This window comes from Bos grunniens, chromosome 15, assembly GCF_055505025.1.
Source record: "Bos grunniens cultivar Pamir isolate PY7600 chromosome 15, Bosgru_T2T1.0, whole genome shotgun sequence".
In the NCBI taxonomy this organism is placed as follows: domain Eukaryota; kingdom Metazoa; phylum Chordata; class Mammalia; order Artiodactyla; family Bovidae; genus Bos; species Bos grunniens.
Genome location: NC_141179.1, coordinates 62,589,650 through 62,615,916, shown reverse-complemented (window position 1 = coordinate 62,615,916; position 26,267 = coordinate 62,589,650). Strand labels below are relative to the sequence as shown.

The 26,267-nt window shown below is 36.3% G+C and overlaps 1 protein-coding gene across 6 annotated transcripts in view; it reads left to right on the top strand.

The window, feature by feature from the left end:
• DCDC1 (doublecortin domain containing 1) overlaps positions 1–26,267 on the top strand; it is a 472,274-nt gene that overhangs the window by 64,682 nt on the left and 381,325 nt on the right. For 4 of the 6 annotated variants that reach the window (XM_086340926.1, XM_086340925.1, XM_086340928.1 and 1 more), the window contains 2 exons: positions 1,161–1,366; positions 19,321–19,414. The exons of the other annotated variants lie outside the window; for them this stretch is intronic. In XM_086340926.1, coding sequence (XP_086197052.1) covers positions 1,161–1,366; positions 19,321–19,414 — 300 coding nt within the window. The remainder of the gene's footprint in view (positions 1–1,160; positions 1,367–19,320; positions 19,415–26,267) is intronic. 6 annotated transcript variants of the gene reach the window in all.

Below are 26,267 nucleotides of genomic sequence, written 5' to 3'. Positions count from 1 at the left end.
ATGTTGGTGGGGAGAGAGAGGGAGAGAGAAAGGTGTTTGAACATTTAATATAGCCATTCTGGGACCTGAAAATTGTTTACAACCACTGGCTCATGTTTCATATCAGTACTATCAGATTGTATATAAAGTCCCATTTCTAAGTTCAAAAGGTCATGCTTCTTTCAAGGTAAATGCTAATAGCAAAGAGTTATTTGGAAATTTGGGCAAATAAATAAATGCAGCTACTTTCAGTTATGTGCAAATAAAATTCTGTTTCTCTTATTAGGACAGATAAGCAGATGAGGGAGGAATCATCATATTTTTGTAATTTATGTGAACAGAAAATATAATCTAAAATAAATTGAATGCACAAATAAACAGCTCAGGTGCAAATTATTTATTTGTGAAATGAAACCTCTTGAAAAGAGAGGAATGCTGACAGCAACTTAGTATTGCAATATACTGCACTTCTATTCTTACCCTTACATTTTCAAAGTCATACATAGTAATTTAGTTGCACTCCCATTAATATTAGTGGGAGTTTTGAAACTTATATTCATGCACACATCTTTGAAAATGTATGGGTCAAAGTAAATTGTTAATGAAAAACTGGGTTTCATTTTTAGTGAAATAGTTTCAATCTCTTACCAAAGATGTCCTAGAAGGCACCTTCATTCTAGTCACAAGAGAAGAATTATGTATAAGGCTACTATTTGGAGGTCATCTTCTTTAAAGCAACATGGTTAATAATCATATTGAAGAGGAAAAAAGTGTTTTCCCACCCTTAAAGAACACAAAAATTCAGGAGCCATGTTGTTTAATAGTAAGCAAAGGATCTTAGACCCTTTCAATGGACGCTTTCAGCTCAGTGCACGTGATCAGTGATAGAGGCATGCTAAGGTGAATTTTAATTAGGACTAAATTGTGGTATTACTCTTTCATACCCTGAGCATCTGTTCCCTTCAGAAATGATGATTTATGCAGGCTATCAGAGCAGACAGCTTGCTACAGCTTATGTCACGGTTAGTGGGAAGCTGGTGGTAGCATTTTAGGAAACCAGCATCTAAATGGAGACTGGCGGGTGTATACAATATAGGTAATGGGGGGAGGGGAAGCATGATGTGTCCATTTTTAATTTCGAAGCCAAATATTGACTTGACTTAAAAAAAAATCTCTTCTAGACCATCTGTTGTTAATGAAGAAAGTAACTTGGACAATGAATGGGCTGATGCTTCCTACTGATGTCAAAAGACGGAAAACCAAGCCTGTTCTTTCTATTAGAATGCAGAAACTTATTGAGAAGACCTCAGCCCGAATTCTGCTCTTTAAGAATGGCACGGGGCAGGATGGGCATGAGATTACAGTGGGAAAGGAAACAATGAAAAAGGTAATCTTGTATTAAATATTGAAGTAAAAATTAAATTTCAGAGTTTTTATGGCTCTTGAAATGTGTTTTTTCCTTACGTATATCACTGTCAGCAAATAAACTGGAATATTAAGGAGTCATTATATAGAATGCAAGAATTCAGCTGGCTAGAAGTATGTTTATTGCACTTACAACATAATTTACTTAAATAAAGCAACAGCATCTCAGGAAATAATTTGGCCAACATACTTGGCCATTTCCTTAGGTAAAAGTTATGTTTACACTTGAGGAGACATTCCAGTTGGTTATAATACTTTACAGGGTATTTAGGGTGAAGTCAATTTAACTAGCTTCAAAGCTCAAACCTGCTCCTTTTCATTTAGAAGAGTAGTTAAAACCTAGAAGCCCCTCTGCTCTTCAAAGTAATCAATGACATCTGAAATAGCAAGGATTCAGTTTAAAAGTATCCATATGCATTTAAAAAAGTAAATCTGGATAGGACTAAGAAAAATCATGTAACAATTCAGCAAACTTTAAGAAACAAATTTTAAAGTATTGTCATATAAATGCATTTTTTTAAGAAGGTGCTTGTACTTCCCAGGTCTTTGATATTTAAAAATACAGAGAAACTAATGGGAATTTTGGTGGGGGTGGGGAGGGGGGAGTCTTTTCATTCAGATAAGGATTTTTCAGTGAATCTTAAAGTAGCTTGAAAATAATAATAAAAACAATGAAAATTTATTAAATATGGATTAGAGAGACAGTGAAACATAACCAAACTAGTTAGGTTTTAATCCTAGCTTTGTCATTCACTATCTATAAGACCTTTTATAACTTACTTTGAGTCTCAATTTCTTTATCTGAAAACTAGTGATAGTAATACGCCTATCTGATAAAATTGATGTTAGCGTTCAGTGTGGTATTATGTGTGGAGTACAATGCCTGGCACCCAGAAAGTTCCCATTAAATTCTTATCTTGCTATTCTCTTTGTGCTTGTGCTGAGTTGCTCTTTGGTCTCTGACTCTTTGTGATCCCAACGGACTGTAGCCCCTGCCAGACTTCTCTGTCTGCAGGATTCTCCAGGAATCAAACCTGTGTCTCCCGCACTGGAGGGGGATTCTTTACCGTCTGAGCCACCAGGGAAGTCCAAGAATACTAGAGTAGGTGGCCTATCCCTTCTCCAGGGGATCTTCCTGGCCCAGGAGTTGAACCGGGGTCTTCTGCACTGGAGGCGGATTCTTTACCAGCTGAGCTGCCAGGGAAGCCCATTCTTCTCTTTAGGACTCATAAATACACATCTAATAGAATTTATTTTTCTTATTAATGGGAAACATTTATTGTGAAATGAAGAAAGCTATAAATCATTTTGTTATACCAGAATATTTTCAAAATGAATATTGCTTAAAACAGGTGAATAGTTGACTAGATATTGGAAATTTTTATTATTGAAGTATCTATTTCTTCATCTACTTATTTTTGTAGTTGTTTTATAACTACATCTGGGTAAGAATATTTACTAAGGAGCTGGGAAACTGGATTTTATTTCCTTCTTATCTGCAGATTTGGATTATAAGTGAAATAAGGGATATTATACACCAGAGCAAATTGCTAAGGCAAGTTGTAACATCTTCCCTGGAGATTTTGAAAAATAGAGAATGCGGACATCTCTTGGATTGTTCAAATGTAGTTGTTCCTGGAGATGGAAGCTAGATTAGATAACCTCTTGAGTTCAGTTCAGTTCAATCTCTGTAATTCTATGCCTCAGTGGTAAAATTGGGGTAATAGTCACTCTTACAGATTACATGTTCTTAGATGAAAGGTTGAGTATAAAACAAAAATGTCACTGCTGTTTTGCTTTTTGACGTGAGAGGTCAATTTATTTAAAACTGGGTGTCCAAAAATTCTTTCACTTATTTTTTTCTTCAGTTTGTAAAATTTAGAGAACTTTCACAATTTTTATAAAAGTCAGAACATGATTCAGTAATAAATGTATTTGTAAACATTTGTCTCAATATTACTTTTAAGAATGCGGTAAAAGAGAGAAGGCAGTTAAATACTGGTGTTGGTGTTGATAGAACTTTTTGGAGGGAAAATAAGGCTAGCTAATTATTTTTTGACTAAAATTTAAATTTTGAAAGCTTTGTTGATAATCATAGGGCAATGCCCATTTATCAATTAATACCAGATCAGCAGTAGGACTAAAAAGGTGGTATAGTCATAGGAAATATGTAAATTATTTTCTCTTTTATGATAAAATATTAGGAATATCAGGGACTAATGGCTATTTTTAGATTATTGCTAAGTAATATAAAACTGAATTAAAAAGTAAAGGACTCTAATATGGTGAAGGTTACTGCAATGAAATGAGGGAGTTATATAAGATGGGTGATAAAATAAGATAGTTGGAGCTTAAAAGTCCTCTCTGATACTCAGAATGGAGTCAAGGAGAAATAACTGTATTTCAGTAATAGATACATAATCAAAATGAAGGTTAAAAGATTAGCTAATTAAGAAGTTTCAATGAGGGCAAAAGTGATATCATTCTTCTCTATAATCTAGAATATCAGAATGATGGTCCATCCCCTTGAAATTGGAATCAGGTGGTTTTAGAATTACTTCGTATGATTTTAGTAATCACACAGCACCCACTACTATGGGCACTGGCTAAACATTATCCACGTGTTGGAAAAGATATTAGGAAAAATTTGTGGGCACGAGTGCAAAGTAAATGGAAAATGAAAACTGCTTTAGATATATAGCTTTTTGAGGTTAGCATTGTGGTAGATAAGTTTTATTTTCCCTCAGTTACCTCCTGGAATCTTTGTCATAGAAGTGGTATTAAGCTGTGCAAATTATTGTATTATCCAGGACGTGTGCTCAGTCATGTCTAACTCTTTAAAACCCTATGGACTATAGCCCACCAGGCTCCTCTGTCCATGGGATTGTCCCAGCAAGAATACCGGAGTGGGTTGCCGTTTCCCCCTCCAGGGGATCTTCCTGACCCAGGGATTGAATCCATGTCTCCTGCCTCTCCTGCATTAGCAAGTGGATTCTTTACTACTGAGCCACCTGGATAGCATCTCCTTTATGAGACATCTTTATCTTTTTCTCAGCAGTTAATAATTATATTTTATTTATTTGTTTTTTTCTAGTTTTCTGTGTTCCATGGCATGAGATTACAGTGGTGGAAAGGATGAAAAAGATAATGAAATCAATGAAAGAATGTAAAAAAAGCCATGTTCTCTCACTCTCCAGTTTGACCTGATTATTCCCTATAACCACCCTAGTCCCTTCACCATCAACCTGGAGATTATCTTTTTCTCTCTCCTTTCTTGGGTGCCTCTCTCCTAGTCCCCCTCTATCTTCCTTTACTCTATTGTGCACATAATGCTAGTGACTTTCTGAATCAGAATCATCTGGTCTGTATGTTAAAAATTCAGACTTCTGGGCCCCACTCCAAGCCTATCAAGAATCTCTTGAGCTTGGGAATCTGAATTTCAACAAATGTCTCCAGATGTTGCCTAGTCCCACTAAAATTTAAGAACTCTTGTTCTCTGGTGTTATAAAACCTCAAACTTACAAATTGATGGAAATTTTCACAGTCTTCTGTTTGTTCTGTATTTCCATTTCTCATGTGGTACAAGAGAAAGATAAGCTGTGTGACAGGAAACAGTTCATGGGAAATTAAGTCACTGGTTGCCATGAGAATTAGTACAAGGAGTTCAGAAATCATGAAAAGGAAAATGTCAACAAGTTAGCAAGATGGGAGTAGTATATGTATAGTAAGTCTGACTTAGAAAAAAGTAAATTTTCCCTTAATACTTGTATGTAAACATATTTCATTGCAGTGATTTTTCCCTGTTACTACTGAAAGATCACGGAAGTATTGAGGGAATTACTCACATACGACAGTCAGGATATAAATAAATAATAGACTTTATCAAATGCCTTTAAGTCAGAGGAAAAGTTAGGCTTCTATGATATTTACCATTTGTTAGTTTGAAAAATAGCTCAATAAACAGCAACAAAAAAAAACATTAAGAAGTTTAAGAAAGATGCTTGGGACTTCCCTGTTGATCCAGTGGCTACCAATGCTCACTCTCAATGCAGAGGGTGTGGGTTCGATCCCTGGTCAGGAACTAGATCCCACGTGCTACAACTAAGAGTTTAAGTACCACCTCGAATGATCTTGCATGCTGCAACTAAGATTTGGTACAGCCAAATAATTAAATAAATAAAATATTTTTTAACAGGAGAGGTCCATTTCAAGTATAAATTGATGCAAACATTATGGAAAACAGTATGGATGTTTGTTTACAAACTAAAAATAGAGCTACCATATTATCTAACAATTCCATTCCTGGACATATATCCAGAAAAGACAAAAATTCTTAATTTGAAAAGATACACGCACCTCAGCATACCTAACAGCACTACTTACAATAGTCAAGATATGAAAAAACAACTCAAGTGCCCATCACCAGACTGGGCTTAAGAAGATGTGATATATTTACACAAGGGAATATTACTCTGCCATGATAAGAATGAAATATTGCCATTTGCAGTGACATAGGAGAAGGCAATGGCACCCCATTCCAGTACTCTTGCCTGGAAAATCCCATGGACGGAGGAGCCTGGTAGGCTGCAGTCCATGGGGTCATGAAGAGTCAGACATGACTGAGCGCCTTCACTTTCACTTTTCACTTTCATGCACTGGAGAAGGAAATGGCAACCCACTCCAGTGTTCTTGCCTGGAGAATCCCAGGGACAGGGGAGCCTGGTGGGCTGCCGTCTATGGGGTCACAGAGAGTCGGACACGACTAAAGTGACTTAGCAGCAGCAGATGAACCTAGATAATATCATAATAAGTGAAATCAGAGGAAGATAAATTTTATTACATATGGTATCACTCATATGTGGAATCTAAAAAATAATACAAATAAATCTGTATGCAAACAGAAACAGGTTCACAGACGTAGAAAAGAAACTATGATTACCAAAGTGGAAAGGGAGGTTGGGAGGGATAAATTAGGAGTAGGGGATTAGCAGATACAAACAAATATTCATAAAACAGATAAACAGCAAGGATTTACTATATAGCACATATTATAATATCTTATAATAACCTCTAATGGAAAATAATCTGAAAAGATATATATAACTGAATCATTTTTATATATACCTGAAACTGATACAATATTGTAAACCAAGTATACTTCAATTAAAAGAAAAATAGGAAAAGCCCAATTTAGTTAAAAGAAAAATACAACATACAAAATTCCACAGCATGACTGTGGAATGTTCACATACAAATCAGTAGCTATAACAGAGATTTTCCACACAGTGTGAATTAAAGAATTTAGAGAACATTTTAAGAGATTCAAAAGCTAGCACCTGGAGTAACAAAATTTGATTAAGGATGTTCAACATGGATTCCGACAGGAGAGGTCATGCATAATTATTTATGTTGGAAGTTCTTTACAGAGTTTTTTATTATATATGAGCAAAAGCCCATTGATACTATTATTGCTTTAAAAATTAGTCTATTATCCATACCAGGGTTTAATATCAGATTAAAAAATATAAGCAGAATTTTTAAAAATATAGAAATTGATAATACAGTTTATTCTCAAGAGGCCATGGATTGCCAGTTGTCTTCTATTTATGTAGTGTGAATTTTAGGGTTATATAATTAAAATATCTCAGAACATAATAAGTGATTATTTGGCAGCCAGAATTTTTTTTTGCATGAAATCATAAGGAGGGAGGTGGATTTCCTTGGCTAAAATAAAAACAAATGATAACTTTCAGTCTAAAGATTTATTTATATTACAGATGGTCATTAAGAACAGTCTTTATGCTTTAACTCCCCTAAACAGTTAAAACATAAACATGATATTAAATCTGAAAAGATAAATTTATTTTTGTTTTTTATTAAAATTGTACTGACTTTTATACTTACATTTTTTTATCTTGATACATTTAAATTGCTAAGAACATATAACAATAATGGTTAAATTGAAGCATTAATTAAATTAGTTTTTCATATATACGTTACCATTAAGGTATCCTTGTTGAAGCTTAATTTCTGGACATTATAATTACAGAATTTTATGAAATAATGCAATTTTATCTAATAATCTAACTACTGGACTATTAGAAAAATTGCTAACTTAGAAAATGGTGACTTAGGTAAGTTAACTGCCATAACCAAAGTGGATTAACTGGAATAGGCTAGGACTAGAATCCATTTTCGGACTTGAAGAACATTATTTTTTTTTGTTATGTGAAACTGCCACAAATATACTTTGGTCACATTTCAATTCCTATGGGTTCTCACCTAAAAATGAGCTGTGCGCTACGTGTGCTAATTTGCTTCAGTCATGTCCGACTCTTTGTGACCCAGTGGACCATAGCCTGCCAAGCTCCTCTGTGCGTGGGGTTCTTCAGGCAAAAATACTGGAGTAGGTTGCCATGCTCTCTTCCAGGGGATCTTTCTGACCCAGGGATCAAGCCCGTGTCTCTTATGTCTCCTGCATTGGCAATTGGGTTCTTTACCACTAGTGCTGCCTAGGAAAATGAGTTAACATAACCATTAACAAAATTTGAGACATCTGTTTACAGTCATAACAGATAATCTAGTACTAGACTAGCCATCCCATTTTAAATAACTGAAAACTGCACAAAAAATACAAGACAGCTATGTTTAGACATTAGACAACTGGAAGCACCAGACTACCATGCTGGAGAGAACAGGAAAACTGAAGTGTATACAATTTACCTTATCTTTATACCTAGAGGCAATTTTTGGACTCGGTCTAGGGAGAGAGAATCCAAGAAAAGCACAGTGGTCTCCACAAGACATCAAAGTTCGGGGAGGCTGAAATGGCTGTAGTATCATGAAATGCCACAGATGAAAGACATATTTAGAGAAAAGTTCCCAGATTTGCCTAGGGCCCCGCTTGTATCTTGGCTAAACACTAAGTTACTCATGGACAGAGTAACTCCACAAGACCTGGCACAAGCATATACCAGGGAAAGAGCTAACGGAGATGTAAAAAGGAAACAGCTGTGGCAGTATGAGCAGGCTAGGGCGACATTCTTATTTTGATCAGTCGGAGGGAAGAAAGTTTATTGAACTTGTAGGGGGTTCATGAAGAGACCAGAAAAGTTAATTGTGGATCCAAAAAGATCAATAAAAGCTTAGGAAATGCAGAAGAATTGGAAGGTCAAATTAAGATGTCTTGCACTACCTCATTTCAACATTTATTCCAACATTTATTATAAAGCTAAAATAATCAAGACAGAATACTGTTGGCATTGGGATACATATAAAGTGCAATGAAAGAAAATGGAAATTTCAGAAATTGACCCACACATACAATAGCAAATTAATCTTGATAAATCAGTGAGAAAAAGACAGTCTTTTTTTGACAAATATTGCTGAAAATTAGATATTTGTATGATAAGAAATTACTCCAATCCATACTTCATCAAAGAGTAAAACTGAAAAAATTCCCAGAAGAGACTTTTTTTTTTAACAGCCTTGAGGTAGGCAAAGATTTTTTTAGCTAGGCTAAAAATTCTGAACTAAAACAAAATGAAACAAAACTTATTAAATCTACTTTACCCAAAATTTTAAACCTTCTGCCCTTCTAAAAACAACAACAGAAATGAAAAATCTAGCCACAGACTGGAGAAAAAATATTCAGAAAACACATATCTGACAAATAATGTGCACTCAGCGTGTATATGTGTGTGTGTGTGTATAAATCTCTGCTAATAGTAAGAAGGCAAACAGCTCAATAGAAACGATCAAAAGATTTGAACACTACTAAGATACCTAGAAATAAACTATAGCACATGAAAAGATGCTCAATGTTACTAATCATCAAAGAAATGCCAATTAAATCCACAATGAGTTACCACTGCACACAGGTTAGAATCAGTCAGTTCAGTTGCTCAGCAGTGTCCAACTCTTTGCGACTCCATGGACTACAGCATGCCAGGCTTCACTGTACATCACCAACTCCTGGAACTTACTCAGACTCATATCCATTGAGTTGGTGATGCCATCCAACCATCTCATCCTCTGTCATACCCTTCTCCTCCGCCTTCAATCTTTGCCAGCATCAGGGTCTTTTTAAATGAGTCAGTTCTTCACATCAGTCCTTCCAATGAATATTGAAGACTGATTTCCTTTAGGATGGACAGGTTGGATCTCCTTGCAGTTCAAGGGACTCTCGAGAGTCTTCTCCAACACCACAGTTCAAAACCATCAATTCTTCAGTGTTCACCTTTCTTTATGGTTCAACTCTCACATCTATACACGACTATTGGAAAAACCATAGCTTTGACTAGATGGACTTTTGTTAGCAAAGTGATGTCTCTGCTTTTTAATATGCTGTCTAAGTTGGTCATAACTTTTCTTCCAAGGAGCAGTCATCTTTCAGTTTCATGGCTTCAGTCACCATCTGCAGTGATTTTGGAGTCCCCCAAAATAAAATCTGTCACTGTTTCCACTGTTTCCCCATCTATTTTCCGTGAAGTGATGGGACTGGATGCCATGATCTTCGTTTTCTGAATGTTGAGCTTTAAGCCAGCTTTTTCATTCTTCTCTTTCACCTTCATCAAGAGGCTTTTTAGTCCTTCTTTGCTTTCTTCCATAAAGGTGGTGTCATTTGCATATCTGAGGTTATTGATATTTCTCCCGGCAATCTTGATTCCAGCTTGTGCTTCTTCCAGTCCAGCATTTCTCATGATGTACTCTGCATATAAGCTAAATAAGCAGGGTGACAATATACAGCCTTGACATAGTTTCCTGATTTGGAACCTGTCTGTTGTTCCATGTCCAGTTATAACTGTTGCTTCTTGACCTGCATACAGATTTTTCAAGAGGCAGGTCAGGTGGCCTGGTATTCCCATCTCTTGAAGAATTTTCCACTGTTTGTTGTGATCCACACAGTCAAAGGCTTTGGCGTAGTCAGTAAAGCAAAAGTAGATGTTTTTCTGGAAGTCTCTTACTTTTTGATGATTCAACGGATATTGGCAATTTGATCTCTGGTTTCTCTGTCTTTTCTATCCAGCTGGTTAGAATCGGTAAAATTAAAAGACTGACAATACTGAGTTGATGAAAATCTGAAATAACTGGAAATCTCACAGATGACTGATGAGAATGCCAAATGATGCAACCACTTTTAGCTATTAATACTTAGTAAGAACAAAAAGTAAATAACAGGTGCAAATTCAGTCAATTTCCTGGCATCTTCAGATTAAAAAAATGGTTATAATATTTATTATAAGTTATTGCAAAATGTTTGTCTTAAATAGAAAGTCTTATCAAGTACATTTTATTATGTGTTAATTCATTAAAAACTTGTAATGTATTTGACAGTTTTTCAGTTAGCAAACAAAGTATAATAACTGATTCCTTTTCTCAAAATATTTATGATAAATTGTAGTTCTCTTCTACTGAGCAAGTAGAATTAATTTCCAGAGGTGAAATATTTTTAGTAAATTAGTGAATTAATTTCATAGTTATCTGTTCATTTTCACAGCTTGCTAAATTTCTTCTTAAATTCTTCTTTGGGTTCTTAAATAGTTTGCTTCTTATGTTTATATAGTGATTACTGTTGCAATCTGTTTGCCATGCTAATAATACTCACTGAGTTGACAGAAACAATGTTTCTCATTTGAGGAGATTGAGTCAATTTTTTTTTCTATTGGTTAGGAGAAGGCAATGGCACCCCACTCCAATACTCTTGCCTGGAAAATCCCATGGATGGAGGAGCCTGGTAGGCTGTAGTCCATGGGGTCGCTAAGAGTCGGACACAACTGAGCGACTTCCCTTTCACTTTTCACTTTCATGCATTGGAGAAGGAAATGGCAACCCACTCCAGTGTTCTTGCCTGGAGAATCCCAGGGACGGGGGAGCCTGGTGGGCTGCCGTCTCTGGGGTCGCACAGAGTCGGACACGACTGAAGGGACTTAGCAGCAGCAGCAGCAGGATGACTTTAGCTGCAAATAGTAGAAGATACTCAAACAGATTTAAGCAAAAAAGAAGCAAGAAATCCAGAGGTAGGGAGTCTTCATGCATAGTAGTACAGGATTCCAGTTATATTCTCTATAGTTTTCTGGATTTTGTTTTCTTTCATATATTGTTAACAGGATGGCCACTGCACAGACTGGTATCAATTTGTCCAGAGGCAGAAAGGATCATCTCTTCACTATGAGTGAAGAAATGTTTCCCAGAAGCCCCTTCTTGTGTCACATTGGCTAGAAATAGATTGTATCTATCCCCAGATCTGGAGAAGGCAATGGCAACCCACTCCAGTGTCTTGCCTGGAGAATCCCAGGGATGGCAGAGCCTGGTGGGCTGCTGTCTGTGGGGTTGCACAGAGTCAGACACGACTGATAGGGACTCCCATTCACTGATAGGGAGCATGGGATCACCAGAATTGACTTATACCAGTCAAAATAATTATAGCCTTCCTCAAGTCAAAAGGAGAAAGAGTGAACCCTTATTCAAAATCAGGACAGCAAGGATGAGGTGGAGAATGAACATTGGGTAGGCAACTCAAAGTATTACTTCAAATGTAAAGAGGTTTTCTAATTTATTTTCTAAGGAGAGTACAGGTTCAGTGCTCTGATACTAAAAAAAATTAGTTTTATTTGAAATAGTTTTTCTGGAATTACACATACTTTAGTTACAGCATAATTTTATAGCATTGATCAGAAATTTTATTTGCTACTTTTATCAGACTTTTAATAACAATGTAAATTTAAGATGAAATGATTTTAAATTAGGCATATATTAGCTTTCACTAATTCATTAATTTGTGATATTTTTATGAATAAATCTGCCAAGCATCTGGATTTGAGGATGTGAAAAACCGTGATCTTGTCCTCAAAGTAAAGTTGCTCAGTTGTGTCGGACTCTTTGTGACCCTATGGACTGTAGCCTACCAGGCTCCTCCATCCATGGGATTTTCTAGGCAAGAGTACTGGAGTGGGTTGCCATTTCCTTCTCCAGGGGATCTTCCTGACCCAGGGATCAAACCCAGGTCTCCTGAATTTCAGGTAGATACTTTACCGTCTGAGCCACGAGTCTAGTGATGGAAAAAGTGTTTATAAAATGATCAAATTATTTAACATGAAATAGGTGACAGGGAGGTCTTCTGAGAAGAGATAAGCAGAGAGCACAGCATATGAAAAGATTCCATGGCAGGGTGAGCAGGATAGATCCCATGAATTAAAATTTTAACTTATGAGGGAGAGAGTAGCCTGTAAAAAACGTTACAGATTTTTGCCTTTTTCTTCCAAAGAACTGTAAGAAGTCATATAAATGTTTTAGTTAGGAGCGGAAGAAAGGGTACTGGATTTATTTTTGGAGAGATTACTTTGGTGTTCAGTGGAGGACAGATTGGGTGGGCCAGGGAGATGCAGGGAAACTATTTGCTAAGTATTGCCAGAGTCCTAGTGACAGATGATAATAGCCTGGACCTCAGGAATGGGAATGGAAATGGTTAAGATTTTTAGAAGATAAATCAACAGGCCCTGATAATAGCTTGGATACATGGTCTGAAGGGAAGTGAGATGTTAAAGGTATCAAGGATGATTTTGCAGTTTCTGGTTTGCATAACCAGATAGAAGGAGGTATCTTTCCCTATGCCTAGAAGAAGACTAGGCTTGAAGCAGAAGAGATGGGATTCAGTCTTGGACATGTTGACTTTGAGGGATCTTTGATCTGTTTGAGTGAGATAATGAACAGGTAATTATTTGGTCTGAAGCTCAGAGAATTTCAGGGGTAGGCATACCAATTTGGAAGTTGTCAGTGTATAAATAGAAAATGAAACATTGGAGCATTGATTAGATTGCCATAAGAGATAATTTAGTGTGAAGCAGGAAGAAGGCTAGGACTACCTTCAAGAACTCCAATTAATGAGTAGAGGAGGATGAACCTGTAATGAGAAAAAAAGGCAGGAAAAGAATTAGTGGATTATCATATTTCAGAATTCAGGGAATAAAGGGATTTAAAGAAAGAGGAAGTTAACTCAAATGCTATTCAAAGATTGAAATAAATGAGCATGAAGAAAATGTCCTTTGGATTTGTCAATGTGGTAGTCATTGTAAATCTATGTGATTTGTTTGTTTTGTTTGTTCAGTAAGAAGGTTGGGGAGAAATTAACCAAGAAATAACATTGTAAGTAACACCACTTCACAAATTTGAGGTTGTGTGAAGTAAGGGACTAAAATCCTAGCTTTTGAGAGAACTCTGAGAAACTGAGAGAACTCAGAGGAAAGCTTGTTTTCTTTTAAAGGAGGTTGATGGTCTAATCACTTTTGTTTATCATGGGGAGAGTTTTCAGAGTGTGCAAAGCAAAGGTCTTAGAAATGGATGAAGGAGTTGAGGATACTGTATAAAGAGGAATAGATAGAACCTTAAGTGAATGATAATGCAATAGACTGAGAGTAGGAATACTTTTTCTGTAAAGGGTCTGACAGCAAATATTCTTCATTTTCTATACCATAAAGTCTTTGTTACAACCACTCAGCTCTGACACTTAGTGTGCAACCAGCCATAGAAATGAACACCATGGCTGTTTTCCAGGAAAACTTTATTTATGGGCAGTGAAATATGAATTTCATATACTATGATATATTATTAAAGTGTGACAAAATGTTATTCTTCTTTTGATTATTTTTTAACAATTAAAAGCATGCAGAGTCTTCTCAGCCTACAAGCCATACAGAAACAGACTGTGGCCAGAATCGGCCCGTGGTGTGTGTAGGGTGCTGACCCCTGCTCTGGAGGATCTTGTGAAGGAGGTGTGTGTAGAGGGCTGAATCTGGGGTTACATTTCTGGGCAGTGACTCATAAAAAGCTATTAAGATTCTTCATCTTTGAGGAAGTCAATAGTGTTGGATCTGATGGCGTGTAGACTCAGCTCCGTGGCCCAGGGTTATGTTGAGCTAAGCACACTCTCTCACTTTTGGGTAGTACTAAACCAAACTCAGAGACTTTAGACTATGAAACCATACCACCTCTATGGTGGCCATTCCAACAGCTGCAGACTGCGCCAGATATGCTTGGACATGGAGGTGACTCCCCAAACTATAAGCAGATGGACTCAACTAAAAACAGTTTGTGGAAGATCTCTTCTCATGTGCTTGTCAAGAGGAGTTTAGTTTTACAGTGTAGTGGTTTTTAGATTTTAGTATCAGAAGAGTTCTCTATAGCCTAAGCTATAAGAAATTATCAAAAAAGTAATATTTTAACAAGCTTAACAGCTACAGATTAGTGGAAATGGTATTTTAATTAACCTTAAGATTACAGCAAGCTAACACTGTTAAATATTTTAAATTACAAGAATGACCTTACAAATAGGGGCTTCCTTTTAGGACTTTTGACAGAAATTTATATTGATACTAATTTACACCACTTTTAATTTGCTATGAGGAAATGATTACTGAAGGTTGGCAATGCTTAAACACTGCAAAGATCTTTCATCTTGAAAGTAAGAGAGTGGCAGTTTTGCTGATGCATTATTAATTTCTAATATATCTGATTTTTGAATGCCAATTTAAAAACTCATTTAACTCTTAAAACTTGGCTTGCACAAACATTATTACTGATGTTTTAGCAATGAAAGGAGAAGAATCTCTTGAGTTAAAAAGCCATGTAATTTTACTTGGCTAATTTTTTAAAAACTCAAAGGCAGCAATATTTTAAAATCATCATTATTTTAGTTGAAGTAAAGGGGATTATCTTTAAATAGTTCATATTTTGCTTAGCTTAATTGGTAAATTATGATAAAACTTTAGAGGATATTTAGATATTTGAAGCTCCACTAGTAACTGGGGAATATGGTTTGTACAAAACGGCTTCCTTGCACTTTTAAATAATAGATTTGAAATCTTAAGAAATTGAGAACTAAATGTAACAAATGGAAAGATGAACATGAGTTCATGAGAAATAACATGAGTATCCTAAGGAGGGAGTTGCATCATTTTAGGGTTTATGAGACCAGCTATAGGAGCTTCCCTGGTGGCTCAGATGGTAAAGAATCCATCTCAGTGCAGGAGATCCCTGGATCAAGAAGATTCCCTGGAGAAGGGAATGGCAACCCACTCCAATATTCTTGCCTGGAGAATTCCCTGGACAGAGGAGCCTGGTGGCTCCATGGGGTTGCAAAGAGTCAGACATGACTGAGTCACTTTTACATAGGTTCTTAGTAATTTTCAAGGTGACTGGCTATGGAAGAATGCATTCTGAATTACCTCCTTTGAGTATTTTTGTCAATGAAGCAGGTAGTGGTGGTAATTGCAAAAGGATAATATTTGAGCACAGAGTCATATGGGAGAAAGTGATGAAAAGAAGAATTTTTCTAGTTAGACTGTGTTAGTTGCTAAAAATAGATCGATCCCATGCCAGTGTTTATATGTTCCACTCCTTTCTGTCTCAAGTTCCAGAAGAAACTGCGGTTTCTTTTCTCTCTTGCATTTTTGAATATTGCTTTCTGAGCATCTTTAAAAAAGGTTTCAGTCCATTGGATGGGAGTCCTAGGTTAACTTGTGTGTAGTAGTCACTAAAGAAATTGACCCAAGAGATTAGGAAGAAAGGCAGGAAGAGTGAGGTTTGGAATTGCCACACTTGTTACCTTATTTGTTTGGGTAGCAAGGACCAGTCCCAGGTATGGGCAAGTGGACTAGAGAGAGGTAGGGGCCATTCTAAGTTAGGGAGCCTTGCGTTTGACTGATGAGGACACACGGCCTTGGTTCTCCACTGACACACGTCAAGTAGTGACACTGAGGTTAATGGATTTGCTCTACATGACAATGCTTACAGTCACTCACTGCAAGTGAGTACATTGCAAGTACCTTGTTATCCAACTAGGTAAAGCACTGATGTTGTGACTGTTTCCCTCATAAATTAGAAGGTTCAAGATTATTCCTATCACTGTATCTTTAATCATGAACATTCTTCTTGGTTTTGAGAGAGACAGCAACAATATATAGTTTTTGAAAAACTGCCTGAAGTTCTGGATTGCAGCTAGGATATAAGAAACACACAGAATCATGTAAATACCCTTGGGAGTACGTGGCATGGGGCAACATTATTGGTCATGTTTAAGGCTAAGATAAAGGCTGAGAATTTCTGATATATCCAGTTAAGGTTAGTTTGTCAAATTAAATTCATTGGTTAAATATTATTTGCCTTTTAAGTGCAACACATTACTAGATACAGCAACTCGGATGATAAGCCAAATCAGTCATGGTGTTTGAAAGTTGTTCTCCAGACTGAAAGAGAAGTACAGTTTTGCCTCTATATACACATTAAGCTGGTTTTAGAAAAGGCAGAGGAACCAGAGGTCAAATTGCCAACATCCGCTGGATCATCAAAAAAGCAAGAGAGTTCCTGAAAAACATCTATTTCTGCTTTATTGACTATGCCAAAGCCTTTGACTATGTGGATCACAACAAACTGTGGAAAATTCTTCAAGAGATGGGAATACCACACCACCTGACCTGCCTCTTGAGAAACCTGTATGCAGGTCAGGAAGCAACAGTTAGAACTGGACATGGAACAACAGACTGGTTCCAAATAGGAAAAGGAGTACGTCTAGGCTGTATATTGTCACCCTGCTTATTTAGCTTATGTGCAGAGTACATCATGAGAAACGCTGGGCTGGAAGAAGCACAAGCTGGAATCAAGGTTGCCGGGTGAAATATCAATAACCTCAGATATGCAGATGACACCACCCTTATGGCAGAAAGTGAAGAACTAAAGAGCCTCTTGATGAAGGTGAAAGAGGAGAGTGAAAAAGTTGGCTTAAAGCTCAACATTCAGAAAACTAAGATCATGGCATCCGGTCCCATCATTTCATGGGAAATAGATGGGGAAACAGTGGAAACAGTGTCAGACTTTATTTTTTGGGGCTCCAAAATCACTGCAGATGGTGATTGCAGCCATGAAATTAAAAGACGCTTACTCCTTGGAAGGAAAGTTGTGACCAACCTAGACAGCATATTAAAAAGCAGAGACATTACTTTGCCAACAAAGGTCCATCTAGTCAAGGCTATGGTTTTTCCAGTGGTCATGTATGGATGTGAGAGTTGGACTGTAAAGAAAGCTGAGCACTGAAGAATTGATGCTTTTGAACTGTGGTGTTGGAGAAGACTCTTAAGAGTTCCTTGGACTGCAAGGAGATCCAACCAGTCCATCCTAAAGGAGATCAGTCCTGGGTGTTTATTGGAAGGACTGATGTTGAAGCTGAAACTCCCAATATTTTGGCCACCTGATATGAAGAACTGATTCATTTGAAAAGACCCCGATGCTGGGAAGGATTGAGGGCAAGGGGAGAAGGGGCCGACAGAGGATGAGATGGTTGAAATGGCATCACTGACTCAATGGACATGAGTTTGGGTAAACTCCAGGAGTTGATGATGGACATGGAGGCCTGGCCTGCTGCAGTTCATGGGGTCACAAAGAGTCAGACACGACTGAGAGACTGAACTGAATGTGTTAAGCTGTTTCAATATGTCTGTTGTCACAAAGAAAGTGAGTTGATTGAGCTTGGATTAGTATTACAAGCTCTAGTTTTAAAATAAGGATAAAAGTGGGCAGAAATGGAGGCAGAGCGTTATCAGTAACTAGAAAAAATTTTAAGGTATATAATCATACAGTGAACATTGTCCTTCAGCAGTTCTTGGTAATGTAAAAGCAATATATCATAGCTATGAATAGTAAGGTTGGAAGAGATAAGTACATTTAGTTTGGATTTGGAATGTGTTATGGACTTTTAAATGATTGTGGTAAGTTTCATGTTTTGGGAGTCACTTCCTGAAGACTCATAATGCCTGCCCTCAGGTTCCTGAGACCTCTCAACTCCCTTCTGTTAATTTAATTTTTCTTGTCTTGTGAGTAGAGCTTTCTTTCCAACTGATGCATGTTTAAGTCTTCCCTGGTGTTGGAAAGGTGATTGTTACACCTTTATAAGGGCTATTTCTATATCAAGAACACATTGAGAAATTAAAGAGAGAAGGACTTTAGCGTATTAGAAACCATCAAAAGTGAAGTTCTTCATAACTAATGAGAATGTTACTGTATAGCATAGGGAACTCTGCTGTGTGGTGACCTAAATAGGAAGGAAATCCCCAAAAGAGGAGATACATGTATACATACAGCTGATTCACTTCGCTGTGCAACAGAAACTAACAACATTGTAAAGCAACTATCCTCCAATAAATTTTTTTAAAAAAGTGAAGTTCTTCAAACTCAGATTCATGGAAAACCTTGAAATGTAGTTTATTAATTCCATTTTTAGTACCCAAACAGTGTAAGTTATCAAAGTGAACTGTGATCAGATAATATTTATAATTTATTTTGAAAGTGAAAGTGAAGTCACTCAGTCTTGTCCGACTCTTTGCAACCCCGTGGCCTGTAGCCTACCAGCCTCCTCCGTCCATGGGATTCTCCAGCAAGAATACTGGAGTGGGTTGCCACTTCCTTCTTCAACCCAGGTCTCTCGCATTTCAGGCAGACACTTTAACCTATAATTTATTTTAGGACACTTGGAAAGAATTTAAAAGCTAAAGAAAGTACCTTAAAACCTAATCTAAAATATAATATCCTCCCATTGTAAAATAAATGAAAAATATGTTAATAGAAAAGAGCAGGAAAAATATAGAGGTCTCCCACAGTTTTTCCATTTATGAAAAAATATGTGATTATTTTTAATATTTCTTACATCTTTCTCTTTTTTATTAATATTTGTGTGCTTAAAGTACAATTGGAATTAGCAATTTTAACTGTCTTTTTCTATTTCATATATTAGAAACATTTGATAAATCATCTAATTTTATTTTATAATTTTAAATAGCCATATAGTAGAGAAAGAACTTTAAATGTGTTTTCAATTCTGTTAGAGCTAACTGTGATAAATTATTTTTAAGGTATTTTTTTTCTGTGTAGGTTTTAGATATTTGCACAATGAGAATGAATCTAAATTCACCAGCCAGATATTTTTATGATTTATATGGCAGAAAAATCAAAGAGATTTCAAAAGGTAAGTGGCAAAGAGTTTGTAAACTATGTGATACTATCTCAAAAGACATTTACATAATTTTGTTTTTACTTTGTACTTTTAAAAGGAAAACAGACGTAAAACCCAGCTTAATTATAACACGAATAAATATGTCATTCTTATAGAAAGGGAAATCATGAAAGATTATTAAAGTTTAGAGAAGCTTTTATTTCAGCATGTTTTAGTCCATTTGGGTACTGTTTAAAATTCCATAGACTAACTGGTTTAAATAAACATTTATTTCTCACAGGTATGGAGATTAGTAAGCCCAAGATCAAGACATTGGTAGATTCTGTATCTGTTAAGGGGCCTTTTCTGATTGATAGACAGCTGTCTTCTCACTTTGTCCTTAGATAGTAGAAGGGACAAGGATGCTTTCTGAGGTGCTTTATATAAGGACATTAATTCATTCATGAGGGCTCCACCTCCTTGACCTAATCCTTTTCAAATACAATCACATTGGGGATTAGATTTCAACATATGAATTTTCAGGGGTCATGAACATTCATCTAAGCAGAGCACAAGCTTAGATTTAAAAAAAAAATAATGGGTATTTTAACCTTAGCAAGCCATACTTAATAGACAAAAGTAATTGATATACTTTCATATTTAGCAACTTCTATGATATATAGCTTTCAAAAGAGAAAGATGAATTGTGTTACTGTATGCTCAGAGATTTTTTTTTTTAATGTTTTGGCTAACTTCTAGAGGTTTTTCAAAAGTCATGAAATGCTTTAAAACAATTTTATTGTTTGTGTTTGTCAAAATAAGAGATCTTCCTCTATATTTTTAAAGGCTCTGATTTGCCATTCTTTGAAAGCAAAAATACTTGATTCCAAATTTGTACTATCATTAAATTACTGTCAGTAACAGAGTCAGACACGACTGAAGAGACTTAGCAGCAGCAGCAGCAACAATTATTACTTTACTGTTTTACTTTTACTGTTTAAAAATTTTACTTTTTATTTCTTTAATAGTAGTTAGTATTCCTTTAACAGTGCCACAGTTACACTATTCAGTATGCTACTTTACAGTTCTATCACTTCATTTAAACCTTGAGTTCACATATCTGAAGATGGCCAAAATCGTAAGTGGCATACTTAACTGCAAGGCTAGATCCAGAAAGATGTGATTTTAGGATATAGCTACACTGGAGACTCCCATTTGTTTCCATTATCCTTGCTTTTATTGTATAAAAGCAAACTTTCCTAGCTTTATCATCCTTAATGAATCCTATTGAGTGATCACTGTGATAGTTTGATACTTATTTATAACTCTTAAATTTTTTTGCTAAGTGTCATATATTTATATATGAGTGTGTATTAGAAATTAAATCTATTTTTCTTGGTTATTTTTTAACATTCATGTTAGGTATAAGAATTATTTTTCATTTTATTAGGAGTTTTCTTCTAAGGATTTCAAGGCACTTGTAGACACTTACCCATTACTATCTAGAAGCATTAGCTATTTACCTCTAAGACATAAGTAACACAAGAAATTCCTCCTTACGTTTTTTTTTCCAGGGGAATTGGGAGAGTAACATTATTAAAGTTGATCTCTTCCTTCTTACATTTTTGGCCCCTACCTCATCGCACTGGTTAAATTTTCTAGGATAAACAATACTACATAATTGCTCTTCAATTTTCATTAAGAAAATAAAGAACACTTTTTCTTAAGATCCTATCTTGCTTTGAGTAATTTCCAGCTCACCTGGAATTAAAAAATTGTATTTGAGTAAATTGCTAGAGTTGAAACTCTAAGAAACCCTGGTTAAGATAACAGTTTAAATTTAGATAGTTGATTTTTTTTCCCCATCCCAAATGTGGTATAACAGAATTATCAAAACAGAAAAGTTCTGACTCCAAGGAGTGAGACTTCATGGCTGCCAGGGGCGTTCAGATTCGTGCCTCATGCTTCATGTGTCCCAGAAGTGTGTTATTATCACATTTTAATGCATGCCTTGCCCCGTGGTTTTGCATACTTATAAAAGCTTATGCCAGCTGAAATTAGCCTATGCAACTACTAACATGTGGAAGCATAACAAGTTCACTGGACTTAAAATACTTAAAGAAGCTAATCCTGTTGGAGGAACTTCCAGTCTGCAGCACCCTAGTCACTTAACATTAGGTTTTTGCGTTTCTTTTTTCTTTGTTTGTTAGTATGATTTTGTGCATCAAGTGATTGAGGTCCCTAAAAACTTTTATGTCTGATAGTTTTCTGAACTTTTAACTTGGAAAGGGTCAAGTGTTATATAAAGCTCTCTTTTTCTTTAAATAAATGCCAACATTCTGATTTTATGTATGACTTTCTTTTGATTGCTTGCTCAGTATCAGATCAGAAAAAGTCACTTAATGATGTTTAATATTAATATCATAGAAATTATATTTTATTTTAAGCACAAATTAGGAGTGTAATGGGCATCAAGAGCGAAAAGTAACAGATGTACAAAACAAAAAAATTTCTCCTAACTGTTGCTTCTTTTTTGGCATTAGATATACTGGTAAATATAGGTGTTTTCCTTTCAGGTGTTCCTCCTATGCTATGAGAAATTCGCACATTTGACATGACATTAAACCATTTTTTTTTTTTACTTTTCCAAGTCTAATAAAACCTTCAAAATCCCATAGGATTTGCAAATGGTCAAATTTCTAAACCATAGAAGATTTTAGCAAAGACATTTACTTTGTTCTATGTGGAAAAGCTCTTAAGTTGTGTTTCCTATGTTGATCTATTCTTTTGAGAGAGGAAGAGAACTACTCACTGTGTAAAGATGCTGTATTCCTATATATGGTCAACATTACTAGTACAGCGTTTCTACTAGAGCATGAAATAAGTGTGAGAAATGCATTCTGCAAAATTACACCCTCAAAAATAACAGGGCTGTGAGAAAAATAGGTTTGAGGAAGACCATTCAAAGTCTATATACTTTTAAAACTGGAACACTATCTAAAATAAGAATTACTAACTTAGGAGATAATATGAACAGTCTGGGTAGTCATCTCAGAGTTCTGCAGAAGATAGTAAAGCTGCACAGAAACAGTAGAATGTGAGAGTGCAGGTGAAAGTCAATTGGAGGCCTAAGTCAGTGGGATTTCTTTAAAGAAGCCACAGGAGGAAGCAAAACTCCCACAGAGTCATGCAAGGCAGAGGGTGCACCTTTCTGGGAAGGGAGTGCCAGTGCAACAGCCAAGCTGATATCTTTTATCTTCCCTGCTAAAGGACTGAGTTCCACTCCTACTCTGTTGGTCTCCATTGCCTAGGAAAAAAGCATGTATTCACCTACCAAACTTTATCTTGCTGACATCATTACCCTATTTACCAGTCATATATGAGCTACTTGGGTCATAGAAGTGCTTGGTAGTGGCAGAACACATGTAGATAGTATTAGATTTTGATGAAGTTGTTTAAGAAATTTTAAGTTGTTTAAGACTCTTATTCCCCTTAACATTCCCCAACCTTTTGTTCTCTTAACTTACTAACTTCTCTCAACTTAATTATTGCATCATGGTGAATGAATGGAGTCATTCTTCCTCTTAAGAAAGGCCATAGTCTCTTAGGACCTTTCTGATGCTACTATTCCAATAACCAAGCCACTCCTCCCCACTACTTTGTGGATCTTTATAGATCATGGTGGGTAGTATGAAATGTACCCTAGAAGATTCTGAAATGAGTTAGAATAGTACATTAAGTTGGCTTCGAAGTCATGCTATGAAACACTAAACATTCATTTCCTGTTCCATGTCCTACTTCAGGTTAGCTGCCCAAAATAGCTATATATTCTTTAAAAATTCTTCAGAGATTCTACAGTGATATCAAATGACAGAATTAACATATTTCAACCACAGAATTCCAATAACAGACCCTCAATGTGCATGTTTACTCTTGCGCATTATCAGATTTTTGTAAAGAAATCAAATTCGAAGAATAAAATGCCAAAGAAGTTAAAATCCAAAAATTTTAAGTCTTCAGAGAAGTGAATTCCAAAATCAAATAATCTTACCTTTGTGAGCTAAAATCCAATAAAAGTTCAAACTTTGGAAATTAAAATTCAAAGAAACTGAAGTCCTTCCTGTTTTATGCTTTCCAGTATCAGCCAGATGGCTTCTGGATGCCTGGTTTGAGCTGGAGTTCCTCCAGCAGCTACCGTCTGGGCTCCTGCAGTGGGTGTCACCCCTCAGGACCTCAGAAGTTGAAATGGGTCTCCACCAACTTTCTCATGTTCCCTGCTTCCCACAGAACCAACAGATGACCACATTAGCCTGACACCCAGCACATTCAGAATAGAATCCATTTCCCCAGTTTCTCATATGGTCTTTCCAAGCAAAACGATGTTTCCTGTTTGGCATGATCCACACCCACATGACCGTTGCCAAAGACCATAGCAGAGACTAAGTGAAGGAAGGCAAAGAAGAGAAACCATTGTTCATGTAAAACTTGCCAAAGCGCCAGCCGATTTTTATTGTTGAGCAGAGTATATGACCTGTGACACAGCTCGAAGGGAAGCAGCTTCCCACCGAAACATTATTTAAGCATTATGTATTTATAATATTTTTCTTGAGAAATTGACCATTGTACACTGTCTTCTCTCTCAAAGAGGCTTTATGAAGTGTCAGTTAAGTGCTTTGATTTTGGAGCCAGAATTCAGATTTCAGTTATGCCACTTATTGTATGACCTTGAGCAGGTTATTCAGTTTCTCTGAGAGTCAATCTCCTAATCTATAAGATAGGGATTATCATATTTACTTTAATAGATTGTTGTAAGAATTAAATGAGGTCTACTTAGAGTTCTTAGAACACGTGCCTGACACTTGGTAAGTGCTGTAGAACATTATCATCATTATTGCTGTTATTTTTATTCTGGAAGAGGGTACTGAGAATGTTGCATTCTTGGAACATTTAGAAATTTATGTTAGTGGTGGCCTCCGTCATACTTGTTCAATTTATGAAAATAACTCTTCCGTTATTTGCCTTTGTAGAATATTCCAGACATCTTAATATTCTTTTCTCTCTGAGTCCTGTGTTTCCAGACCCCATGCTGAGCAAAGGGTAGGCTCTAGCTGGTGGCACAGCACCCACCTTGCTCTGGGAGCAGTCATTTCAATCCTGGGTCCCAGTGGCTGCTGTACTGACCTCTGGCTATGGAGCTGTCAAAGCCTAAGAAACTTCTTCGATGGGCATGGCTGCCCCCTTATCTCCACATCAGTTCCAACTGGAGAGTAACTTTCAGTGGATTTCTGAATTGATGCAACTGTTTGTGTTTCTGAGGCCCGTGTGTTACGTGCCCAGTGACGACCGTGACACTACTGCCACTTCCTCCTGAAGACGTGGTTTTTCCTCAGGTTTTGAATGCTCCTGGTCTTGAGTTTATGTTTCTGTCCTCATCTGCTTCAGTGTTTGGGATTTGCCTCTGGGGTTTGTCTTTACTATATTACCGTTCCTTTCAGAAAAATTCCCTTCTGTAACAGATTGGGGCAGCATAGTTTGCAGAAGTTGAGTTTTTTTCTTTTCTCTTACTTTCCTTTTGCTTTCTGGCCCATACTTGTGTTTTTCTAATGTATTTCTCTAGCTTTTTTTCCTTGCAGGGTCTCTCATGGTGAGAGATATGAAGTCAATAAGTTCCAAGTTTGTCAATAGCATCCTTTGTTAAAACCAGTCTTATCCATTTTCACCTTACTGAGTTAAATAATCCTACCAGGATGTATTTTCCCACAGTTCAACATCTAATTTAGATCTTGATTGGACTCCTTGGTCTATTATTACTCTGCCTGAATCTCCTGTGACGTAATTCATTTTGCCTTTGCCTTTTCTTAATTTTAGGCACATAATTTTTTGGAGTTCATTAAATACTTTCTTTGGAGTGCTTTATGTAATCTTCCTTGTATTCTCCTCTCCAATTTGTTTAGATTTTATAGGTACTCTTTGTGTAACTGTTCTGTCCTCGTAAGAGATTCTCCAGTTGCTCATACTATCAATTTATCTGTAACTGACATGCCCCCTCTTAATAATATTCAGGATTCTGCCTTCGCTGGGGATTTGTTCTCTAGAGAAGATTTGCTCTCTGATGTCTCTGTGATTTCTTTGTTGGGTTTCACTGGGGCTCCATTTCCTACTTCTGATTTTGTAATAATTAAAATATATACTCCTTTAATAATAACTTCTTTAAGAGTAGTTAGAGTTGAAAGTACCTCCTGTACCCTCGCACCTTCATGATTCAGTTTTTGTCTTCGTATCTGTAAAATGTGTGTTCTCAGATCAGATGTTTAACTTAATCTAAGGAAATTTTTTTCCTCCTTGAGCTAAATAAGCTGTCTTATTTATTTTCATGCATACACTGTTATTTTCTGATTGTAAGATTGAAGCATATTTTAAAACCACTTTATTTTCTTTTTGATTCCTTTAACAAATTTGATTCATAGGTTTTTAATAGTTTCTTCTAGTTGTTTCACTACTTTAATCAGAGAAGAAACAGCATTCTTTTTATAACAAATCTACCACTTTTCTATATATGAAGCCACAGCTTGGGTTTCCGACAATTAGAATCATGGTCGAAATTTATGTGATAAACTTAGAGTCTACCTGAATTCGTGGAGTTTACTTTAAAAGCTTGTGGATAAGCCACATGAAAATCTAATGTTAGCTCATCCACAGTGCCTTTTTGACCCAGAATGCATTTTAAAATAACGTCATGGAGGGACTTCTCTGGTGGTAAGACTCCGTGGTCCCAATGCAGGAGGCCCCAGTTCAATCCCTGGTTGGGGTATTAGATCCTACACGTCTCAACTAAGAGTTTGAATGATGCAACGAAGACCTGGTGCAGCCAAATAAATAAATATTT